Below are 11,674 nucleotides of genomic sequence, written 5' to 3'. Positions count from 1 at the left end.
GAGTTATGATTTTGGAGAGGTTTACAAGGATCAGATCAACAGTATGCTATCACGGGGCGAGCTAATAAATCGCTCAAGAAACCTGCATGGCAGACATATCGTTCGGAGGCGTTACTCGTTCATAGCCCAGTCGGTGCCCTCACCGTTGGACGGACAAGTGAAGACATTGTCCAACTTCCATATTACAGATATAGCTCAAGTAGCTTCTTCAACCAAAGTGATCTTTTAGAATGGTAAAAGCAGCCTTACAAATTGTAGAGTGGTAACTTTTTTATTTCTACGGATTACTTTGACAGGGTTTTGAAGTAATGATATCGGCTCTAATGTTCACTGAGAACTTAGTTGGCTCAATGTAAGTGAAAATAAAAAGTTTGTTTGTTTTGTACCTTCTTATATTTTATTTACATACTATACTGATATAATATACATCATATAAATATTTCTATTACACTAAAAAAATTGATGCAGAGAGCACCACAACCATATGGACAAGCAAATCTCACAAAATAACTAATATAGTATCAGTTAACCATCATCAAACAACGTCAGAGAATTCTCCAAGACATGACTATCAACCGATTATCCAACAACTTCACGGCCAAGATTCAACACCTCCATCAGTCCATTGACAATCTTGAGTTCTTCAGCTTCAGCAGACAACTACTTCTTCCCCCTGACCGATCCAATTCTTCTTCCTCAACTCATCTCCTCCCTGTTGAACAGCACCCAAGTTCTTTCCCCATTCGTTGTCGGCTAACTCATGTCGGCGCTGAGCAGCGGATTTGCCGCTGCCCCCCGCTTTGTAGATATTCCAGATTGCGTAGGCGCTTACGCCAGGGCTTAAGCACATCCAAAGAATATAGAAGCTATGTACTTTCCGAAGGTAACGCCTAAATATCATGCAACGAACATTTATTCATCTATTTACTAATACAAAATTAAAGATAAATCAATAAAAAAGGGCGTATGTTCGAAGAAAATATGTACCACGCGATGCTTTCGGGCCTAGGCTTGATGTGCGCGGAGAGATGGTGCATGAGCTGGACGTTTGAGTAGCACATGGAGCCGTCATTGCGCTTATAGCCGTGGCGCAGGATGAGGTCGTAGAGCTTCTCCTTCTTCGCCTGGATCTGCTCCAGGACCTCCCTCCCGGCTTCTTCTTTCCCGTGCGATGAGAAGGCCTGCGGCATTTGCCTTAGTTAGGCACAGATGACGTATATTATTTTCATTAAGAAAAAGGACTGGATCGCTAGGGATTGCGAGATGGGACTACCACCTGGGTGAGATTCGGGCGGCCCAAGCCGGGAGCGGCGGGACGAGGCCGGCTGAGCGCCGGCGGTAGCATGCGGCCGCCACCGGCCAGCCTCCTTCCGGCTGCGCATCGGAGAGCCGCCATCGCCATCTTCGGTCAACGGCCCCTGCGGGTCTGGTCTTGTTGGTTGTTGGTGCGGCTAGGGTTCTTGGCCCTCAGGGTGGAAGCCACGGCAGGAACCGTATTATATTATTTTCTTGAGACCACCTCGCGCCGTTACCATATGTACAGGGACGAAAAGAATGTTTCTGGATTGGCCTAATCATACATGACGGTCAATTCCTAAAATAAGACCATACTTAGCAAGATTGGAAGCTTCAACATCCGAGGTTCGAAAGTCGTGACTATTGATACAAGAATGAAAACTAGACATATGATCTCTAATCTCATTAACCGCCGCGCCGCAAGGAGACAAACTTCCACTTCTGATAGTACCAACTACTGTCTTGCAGTCCGAGGCCACGAAGATCCGTTGAGAGTAGGTGTCATCTGCAAGAGCTAACGCCTCCCGAGTTGCAAGTACCTCGAGGGTAGGGACGCAGCTTTAGTGACTTTTGGAAGTCAAGTCTCACCATAATTTAGCCGCCTTTACCAGCCGTTCATTAAAGATCTGACGTACTACCAGATTAACCTATTTTTCATACTGAAATTTTTAAAGGGTTCAAAAAAAGAAAAAAAATTCAATAAACCATAAATGTTTCATTTTGTATTCCGGGAAAGTTTCAACCCATTTGGATGTATGTGTTCGACGTATTTTTGTGATTACCATTTTCAGAAGATATAAGTATAAAATGTATTTTTTTAATTGCAAGTTATACACATCTATGTTTTATATTAGATGTATATCGTACACACACGCATTAGGTGATCCTCGATGCAATGGTACGTGCATGCATGCATTTTGAGTTTGCTCACGTACTAACCAATGTATACTTGCACTTGATGCTCCGTGGCATAGACTTATACACACATGCAGGTTACAATAAGAAGGCCGAGTCCACATCTACGACACGCCCACAAGATAACATACTGTATGCACCCGTATATACCGGCCGGCGAGCACGTGTATACGTACTTGAATACCTGAGGTTGTTTCAACCAGCAAACCCCGGAGATAAGATGAAGATGGCGATCGAATGAACCAGGCCCACCGGTCAGCTGTGTAGCTCAGGTACGTACGAGTTTGGTTTTGTTTTCCTTGTGCAGGCGTACGCGCTAAGAAAGGGAGAAGATAAGCACCAACGGAGCTCGTAGACGGGATTTGATCTCTATCTTCCCACGAATATCGGAACAAACGCTCGCGCTCTGCCTATCTCTCTTCCCTATAAATACAGAGGCACAAGGCCATTCGCGGAGGGGAGAGGCACGGCCAGAGGAGAGGAACTCACGCACACACACATCCATCGCACAACACCTCCAGCACCCATCCATTTGTCATCTCACGCACACATCCATTCATCAAACCACGCAGCAATCCATCCATTCACAACCCACGCACCCATCAATCGGGACTCACGGCCAGGCCGAGGGAAGAGCGCACGTAGAATCCTCACGCATCGGCCGGAGGCGCGGAGTGGATCGCTTCTGGCAGAGTTTCAGGCGGCTGCATCCCGGGAGCAAGGCGAGGACGAGGAGGCGAACCACCATGGAGGTCAAACTCGTGTTTCCGAAGGGTAAAACTTTGATCTAACAAATCTCTTCCCTAGTTCTTTCTTGGCATATAGTATGCACGCACACAAGTCGGGAGATGGAGCCGCCGGACCGGAAGATGAAGTCAACGTTGCCGGGGGTGGTCTTCACCAAGCCAGCGTCACAAAGAACGACGAGGAGGTCGTCATCACCACCTGCTGTCCACCTCGTCACGACGGTTCGACCAAGACGACGACACGGAGCACGCCACGACGCCGCCCACCGTCGAGGTCGCCATGCCGATGCCCCAGAGGTCGACGCCATGGTGGCCACCCCACTCATCGCCGCTCGACGAGGACGACGCGTCACCGGAGCTCGTTTTCACCAGGCCCGCGCTATGGACGCTGACGCCACCGAGGTCGGTGCCCCGGAGGTCGGCGCCATGGTGTCCGCCCCCACTCATCACCACTCGATGAGGACGACGCATCGCCGGAGCTCGTCTTCACCAAGCCCACGCTACGGACGCTGACACCACCAAGTTCGATGCCCCGGAGGTCGACGCCATGAAGGCCGACCCTACTGATCACCACTCGATGAGGACGACGCATCGCCGGAGCTCTTCTTCACCTAGCCCACGCTACGGACGCTGACGCCACCGAGGTCGGCGCCCCAGAGGTCGGCGCCATGGTGGCCGGCCCCACTCAACACCTCCTCGACAAAGACAACGAGTCGCCGGGGCTCGCGCTCTTGTCAAGCCAGCGATCGAGGCCAACGGCACACAAATCACCATCACCACTCGCATCTACCTCGTCATGGCGGTGCGGTAAGGATGTTGACACAGAGCTCGCCGAGACGCCGCCCACCGCCGACGTCGCCAAGCTGCTGCTATGGAGGTGGACGCCACGGAGATCGCCATCATCACACACCCTTTGCCCTCTACATCGAGCTTGGGCCTTGAATGACGGAGCCGCGGAGCACACCATACTATGCTGCCCTGTGTCTTGGTCGAGGATGACGAGGCCTAACTTTGATGCCGGCGCAGCGCCTCTCCCACACCTCGGCGGGACTGGATGGTGCCATCCTCCCGAGTACCATCGCCTGTGGTGTACGCGGAGAGCAGCTGAACATCTTTGGCGGAGTACACTACGTACAGGTGCACGTATAAGGCCCAGCACCAGTGCACGCATGAAGACTGATCGCCGGCTGGCCAGTCTCAGTTTCTAGTCTGCCTCTTGCCGGTGAAATCATCTTTGTGTGTGCTGCGCTCCTGAACGCGTCGCTGTGCACCGCGAGGTGGCCATTGCACGTGCATGTGCCATGCACGTAGTCATTTGATGGCAGGGTGGCACGTTTGTCAACCTTTTGCCCACTGGAAAAGCCATTGGAGCCCTCACGACTCGTGACCAAGCTCTCCTACGTGCTGCAACATCTTCACCATCGTCTACGTCAAGCGCTTAGAGGAGACGAAGACATCTAGTTCGCTGTCGTCATCCGAGCAGGAAGAAGCCGATGTCGACCACGTGGCGGTCCATGGCCTCTCCTTAGAAGATGGTGCCACACCAGGGCGATGTCCACGCCCTGCTCGCGACACTGCTCCTCTACGAACTCGTGAGACGACGTCTTGACGACACCGACTGCCTTGGACTCGGCGTCTGACCGGGACGAGGTGTCGACCACTCAGGCCATGCTGGCGCGAGCAACGCGATGGTCATACACCGACGCCGGTCTCTATCGACAATTACTCCCGCAGGGCGTTGACCCTTGTACACCCCGAGAAGCTACTGGTCGTCGAGAAGTCCGAACCGAGCGTGATCCATGCTACCCCAACAACAACTCCTCCAACACCGCCAAGACCGACGAGGCACGACGGCGAGGGCGAGCGTGGCCACCGCAAAGGCTACGCTACTCGCGGCGCGTGTACCGACGAGGACACGGGCTCTGCCGCCGCCCACACACACATCACCATCATCATGCATGGAGAACACGAAGCGAAGACGACGAAGATGACCACACAGCTCAATCGGAGGTATCTCGCGGAGCAACCCGCGGGAGTAATTAACCGGTAGTCTTCCGAGGCCCCGGGAACCAGGAGATCACACAATCGCCATAGTCAGCTCGGCCGCGCTAGTAGGCCATGGAGCGCACCTTTTTATTATGGGATCTTGTAATTTTATTTATCCAAAGAGATTAATGAAATACATGTTTCCCGTACCTTATTTTCTTTGTGTACTATGGTGCACTGGCACGCCCGCATACTCATTTCTTCTTTCCCGGCGTATGAGAGAAACACACTCCCTTCTTTCCTGCCCCCCCCCCCCCCCGAGTCCCTCGATGTTTTTCTCTTGTCAAACAGTATGGTTTGTGATTAAATAAAAAAATGTGTATTCACAAGCGATACATCCAAATGGATTGAAATTTTCACATAATACTAGACGAAACATTTATGATTTATTGTAATTTTTTCAATTTTTTCTAAACACTTTGAGAAAATTCATTTGAAATATGGATCAATCCGGTACGTTGGGTCTTTAATGAGCGGTTGATAGAGTGGGCTAAGTTACGGTGAGACTTGGCTTTATCAAGTCACTGAAGCTGCGTCCTGAGGGTAGGTGGTGGGTCAACTATGCGGGGGAAGAACAAAGTTGAAGCTCCATTGAACATCCCCTCTTGGTCTCGACATATCGCCCCCACTGAGCCGAACACCGCACTCCTTAAAACCACAACGTTGACACTAATCTTTACATAGCTAGGCAACGGAGGGATCCAATGGTTCGGTCTAGCCAAAGTAGTTCCTTGCATTGTCCCGGTAGTTCTCTGCAAAACTGAATATCATTCAAATAAGAGTTCACAAAACCGTGCGTAGACTAGGGGCTCTGGAAAATACCTTCATGTATAGCTTTTCCTCGGGAGCTCCAAATCACCGAAAGAGTGACGATCGTCCTTGTAAATTCTATTTGGGAGAGGGACTCGCTCAGAGCAAACAACCAATCCTTGGCGCTAGGATTAGTGTTTTGGCACATGTGTTCAACCATCAGCTCATCCAATAACGCCCACACGCTGCGTGACATACTACAATTAAGCAAGCTGTGTCTCAAATCATTTGCTGCTCCACACAATGCACATGAGTGTGTCAAGGTCATGTTTCTGTGGTGAAGAACGTCGCCCGTGGGACCGACTGTCGAGCTAGCCTCCATGCGAAAACCCTCAGCTTGGAGGGAGCTTGGAGCTTCCAAATTGAGGACCGCCCTTGGGTGTTAACTGTACTGTTCGATATACCCTGCTGCTCATCCAGCCACTCCTCTCTTTGGATCTTGGTTTTCATAATTACACTAGTAGAAAAGAAGCAAATGGTCCAGGCCGGTCCAGCCCATTAGTCCCGGTTCAATCCAGAACCGGGACCAATGGGGCATTGGACCCAGTTCGTGAGTCCCAGGGGCCGGCCGGGCCACGTGGGCCATTGGTCCCAGTTCGTCTGGACCTATTGGTCCTGGTTGATGGGACGAACCGGGACCAATGACCCTCGCTCCTGGCCCACCACCATTGGTCCCGGTTGGTGGCCTGAACCGGGACCAAAGGACGACCATTAGTCCCGGTCTATTCCACCAACCGGGACTAAAGGGTTGGTCCTCGTTGCGGCCAAAGTTTAGTCCCACCTCGCCAATCGAAGGGGAATCGGACCGGTTTATAAGCCCCTCCCTCTCTGCCTTATTGAGCTCCTCTGAAAATGAAAATAAATGCCCTTATATAGGGAATTTAGGCTAAAGTCATACGAATTTCTCTTGAAATTTGTTATGAATTTAATTTGAATTTTCTCTATAAACGCATCTATGCTCATTTCTGAGTAGCTTTTTATATAGTTTTTTTTCTTTTCTGCTATATTTATTTTTTTTCTTTTTATTTCTGAGTTGTAATAAGTCATTAAAAATAAGCATTTATGCTCATTTTTAGTAAAGTTAATCATAACTATTTTTTCTTCTATTTATTTTTGAATTGTAATAAGTCATTAAAAATAAGCATCTATGCTCATATTTTAGTAAAGTTAATCACAACTATTTTTTCTTCTTTTTATTTCTGAGTTGTAATAAGTCATTAAAAATAAGCATATATGCTCCTTTTTTAGTACAGTTAATCACAACTATTTTTTGCTTCAATTCATTTCTGAGTAGTTTTCTATATAGTTTTTTTTCTTTTCAGCTATATTTATTTGTTTTCTTTTTATTTTTTCTTCTATTTATTTTTGAATTGTAATAAGTCATTAAAAATAAGCATCTATGCTCATATTTTAGTAAAGTTAATCACAACTATTTTTTCTTCTTTTTATTTCTGAGTTGTAATAAGTCATTAAAAATAAGCATCTATGCTCCTTTTTTAGTACAGTTAATCAGAACTATTTTTTCCTTCAATTCATTTCTGAGTAGTTTTCTATATAGTTTTTTTTCTTTTCAGCTATATTTATTTATTTTTTTTATTTTTTCTTCTATTTATTTTTGAATTGTAATAAGTCATTAAAAATAAGCATCTATGCTCATATTTTAGTAAAGTTAATCACAACTACTTTTTCTTCTTTTTATTTCTGAGTTGTAATAAGTCATTAAAAATAATCATCTATGCTCCTTTTTTAGTACAGTTAATCACAACTATTTTTTCCTTCAATTCATTTCTGAGTAGTTTTCTATATAGTTTTTTTTTCTTTTCAGCTATATTTATTTGTTTTCTTTTTATTTCTCAGTTGTAATAAGTCATTAAAAATAAAAAAGAGGCGCAATGGTTGTTAATTTGCTTCAAGCCTTTCGAAATAGTGTCAACTGCACTGCACATAGCTCTGTGCAGTCTACCGTATTCCTCAAGGCTTGAAGCTAACCAACATGCAGGAGCATTGGGCCTCTTCGTCATCGTCTCTGCACTCAGGGCTTATAAACAGCTGCGAGTGCCTCTCGCTTGGCGAGGTGGGACTAAAAAAACAGCTGCAGGAAGAATCAAAATAAAATAAAAAAAGTGCCACCTAAAGGGCTACCACAGCCTGAATACGACTAGAAACCCAACAATGGGCCAGGATTCAGGCCCGCAATAGGCCCAATAGGCCACAGCATATGGTGCGTTTAGGCCCGTAAGCCTGCATTTGAGAGGAGCTCGAGAGGGCAACGGGACTGGGGCTTATAAACCACTCTCGAGCTCCCTCAGCTAGCGAGGTGGGACTAAACTTTCGTGCCGCAACGCGGGCAGCACATGGCCTTTAGTCCCGGTTGGTGGCACCAACCGAAACTAAAGGGGTGCATTGGTACCGGTTCGTGGCACCAACCGGTACCAATGCCCCCCCTTTAGTCCCGGTTGGAGCCGCCAACCGAGACCAAAGGTCTCCGTTTCCCGCCTTTGGGCTGCTGAAAAGAGGCCTTTGGTCCCGGTTGGTGGCACCAACCGGGACGAAAGGGGGCATTAGTCCCGGTTGGAGCCACCAACCGGGACCGATGCTCTTGCTATATATACAGGACTTTGCAGTTTTCGATCTCTCCTGCTCCACTCCCGTCGCCGCGCGTCTCCCTGCCGCCACCTCGCCGTCGCCGCCCCGCCCCGCCCCGCGCCGCCCCGCCCAGCCCCGCCACGCGCCGTCGCCGCCCGCGCGCCCTGCCCAGCCCCGCCCCGCGCCGTCGCCGCCTGCGCGCCCCGCCCAGCCCGCCCGCGCCGCGCCCCGATCGACGTCGCGCCGCCTCGACGCCGTCGCCGCCCCGCTCCGCACCTCGCCGTCGCCTTCGCCGTCGCCGTCGCCGCCCCGCTCCGCACCTCGCCGTCGCCGTCGCCGCCCCGCTCCACTCCTTGTTAGGTTAGATGTGTGTAGTAATCTAGATATATTATGTTGTAGTTTTGTTGTTAGATTTTGTTATTAGATTAGATTTTTTTTGGTTAGATTAGATGTGTAGTAATTAATTTGTTTATATTATGTTAGATTTTTTTGTTAGATTAATTAGATTTTTTTGTTAGATTAGATGTGTGTAGTAATTTAGATATGTAGTTCATAGATTTTTTTGTTAGATTAGATGTGTGTAGTAATTTAGATATGTAGTTCATAGATTTTTTTGTTAGATTAGATTTTTTTTGTTAGATTAGATGTGTAGTAATTAATTTGTTTATATTATGTTAGATTTTTTTGTTAGATTAATTAGATTTTTTTGTTAGATTAGATGTGTGTAGTAATTTAGATATGTAGTTCATAGATTTTTTTGTTAGATTAGATTTTTTTGTTAGATTTGATGTGTAGTAATTAATTTGTTTATATTATGTTAGATTTTTTTGTTAGATTAATTAGATTTTTTTTTGTTAGATTAGATGTGTAGTAATTTTGATATGTAGTTCATAGATTTTTTTTTGTTAAATTAGATTTTTTTGTTAGATTAGATGTGTAGTATTTAGAAAAAGGAAAGAAATAAGAAGTAGTTTATATATAGTTGAACTAGCTAGTTGATTTAATAAACTAATTTATTTTACTATATATAGAAGTAGTTTGTTTTTAGTAAGTAGTACTCCCTCCGTCCGGAAATACTTGTCATCAAAATGAATAAAAGGGGATGTATATAGATGTATTTTAATTCTAGATACATCCCTTTTTGTCCATTTTGATTACAAGTATTTTCGGACGGAGGGAGTACTTATTTATTTATAGTAAGTGCTTAGTAGTTGAACTAGATAGTTGATTTAATTAATAAAACTACTTTTATTTAACTATATATAGAAGTAGTTGCCGCATCGACGTCGGCGATGCCTATCCCGCATCCTCGTCGTCGTCGACTCGGCGGTGGAGGCCTGCTTGATCAGGGCCATGTTCGGGACTGGGCTCCGCCGGGCTGGTATTGGGAGGTGCTACCTTCCGGGGGACGTAGGTTGGTGAGGAGGCAGCCCGTTGTTGACCCGATCCTTGTTTGGTGGCGGTCGCGTGGGCCAGTGACGGTGGTGAGGCATCCGGACACCGCGGAGGTGGTACGTCACCGTGTCAGCGAGGAGGACGAGCACGTCCGTCGCTACATGGTTGCATTGGAGGGCAGATTCGACAATACCTGGCAGGTTCTTCAGGGATCTCACTGGAGCTATGATCCTGTGATGGTTCCTTATCTTTGGGTGTCCACCGCCCGCGTCGATACCCGTCGGGCGCTACGGTTCTAGTTGTATTAGTGATAATATTCGACGATGTACGGACACCAATTAAGAGATGATGTACTTTTGCTTATAATTATTGAATGCATGCTAATTTGAATACTATACTTTATTTTATGATTTGGTTTTGCTTATTTTATGATTTGGTTTTGCTTATTGAATGCTCATATTGGATAAGTTCTCCTTCATTTCCGTGTGCTAGACAATTTGATATAATAATGCATTCCGGAATGAAAGGAGGAGCTACGTACATCGATCATCGATAGTCAACCCGTGATTAATAATAATGATCTAGTTTAATATTTGAATTATGAACGTAGGCCGGAAATGTCGTACTCATCGGACGACGAAAACCGCCCGGGGGAGTGCGACTGGTGCCACGACGACCGAGGTATCTGCGACAGGTTCATTGTGCTGGACGAAGATCGTCGCTTCAGCATTAAGCTCGAGGAGACCTTCGATGTTCATACGGTACGCAACCGACGATAATAGTTTTTTTTCGTAATTACTCATGACTTCAACTATTTTAATCATGACAATATTTTTCATCTTTTCCAATTCGACTAGCTTATCCCATGCTTTGCAAGACGCTATGTCTTGGAGAGGATGGGTTTTGAAGACCATGAAAGTTTCGAAACCAAAAAAATTATCCTAAGTACCCATCATGGTGTGGATTTTCAAGTAAAGCTGTACAATGCTCAGAGTGTAACCCATTTTGGTTGCAAAAATTGGGAAGCACTTTGCAAGATGTATGGTTTTGATGAGGGTATGCTTGTTACCATGGATCTTGGTGATCCTACAATCGAGCAAGAGAGACCTACGATTTTCGTCCTTGTGGATACACCTCCAATTCTTCCCCCATGTGAGCATTAACATAGTTATTAAGTAATTTATATTGTTTATTTCAAAATAGTTGACAACTTATTCTCCATTGACAGCTTATTTTCATTCTTCAAAGAATGTGCGGAAGATGGTAGACAGAACCTACTACACCGAAGGCTCCGAACTAACTTATCAGGAGAAAAATCATCTGGTCGCATTTTGTACTGATCTTGAGAATTACAATGTCTACAATCGAACTCCTCAACATTATGGTCAATACGTGCCACTAGTGCACGTGTTGAACTACGGTAACTACCATGGAGATACCCTGGTAAGATTTTTGTACTATTACAACATCCGTGCATCTTTTTGCACACTTCTAAAACTAGTACATCATATCATTGCTAACTACGAAGTTATTACTATGTTTTTCAACAGATAATCCCGAATGATTGTGTGCCTCATCTGATGTATACACACGGTAGCCTTCATGTTTTGAACATACAACCAGGTCGTCCTACGAATCTCAACTGTCCATACCGGGTTTCTAAAATAAGTGGAGACATGAGAATCAAAGAATGGAAAAAAATGTATGGACAGTCGTAAGGAGCTTCTTGGAAGCAACATTCAGCGAAGGGCAAAAATTGGAGACAGGATGATCGCCATTCTTCATAATGGAGAGTCAGGGTCTATATTGTTTTATGCTATTTTACCTTAAGGGTGTTTAGGTCCTACCTGATACTGATGATCATGTGTTAAGAACAATTA

The 11,674-nt window shown here is 46.1% G+C and overlaps 1 protein-coding gene across 1 annotated transcript; it reads right to left on the bottom strand.

Moving 5' to 3' along the window:
* Positions 1-499: 499 nt before the first annotated feature.
* Positions 500-1,542, bottom strand: LOC123101593 (uncharacterized). Its single transcript, XM_044522974.1, has 3 exons — positions 1,277-1,542; positions 988-1,181; positions 500-890 (listed from the first exon to the last, which is right to left on the bottom strand). The coding sequence occupies exons 1-3, from the start codon at positions 1,400-1,402 to the stop codon at positions 650-652; spliced, it is 561 nt and encodes a 186-aa protein (XP_044378909.1). The 5' UTR covers positions 1,403-1,542; the 3' UTR covers positions 500-649.
* Between the last annotated feature and the right edge of the window lie 10,132 nt (positions 1,543-11,674).

Source organism: Triticum aestivum, chromosome 1B (genome assembly GCF_018294505.1).
Source record: "Triticum aestivum cultivar Chinese Spring chromosome 1B, IWGSC CS RefSeq v2.1, whole genome shotgun sequence".
NCBI lineage: Eukaryota > Viridiplantae > Streptophyta > Magnoliopsida > Poales > Poaceae > Triticum > Triticum aestivum.
Note: the sequence above shows the minus strand (reverse complement) of the source record. Positions and strands in the feature narration are given on the sequence as shown.

What these genes read in the sequence shown, in the direction of transcription:
- LOC123101593 (XM_044522974.1), bottom strand. Translation starts at nt 1,402, where the DNA reads ATGGCGATGGCGGCTCTCCGATGCGCAGCCGGAAGGAGGCTGGCCGGT. An exon ending in GCCGCCCGAATCTCACCCAG is followed by an intron (nt 1,182 to 1,276) that starts GTGGTAGTCCCA and finishes CAAATGCCGCAG; the next exon opens with GCCTTCTCATCGCACGGGAA. An exon ending in AGGCCCGAAAGCATCGCGTG is followed by an intron (nt 891 to 987) that starts GTACATATTTTC and finishes CATGATATTTAG; the next exon opens with GCGTTACCTTCGGAAAGTAC.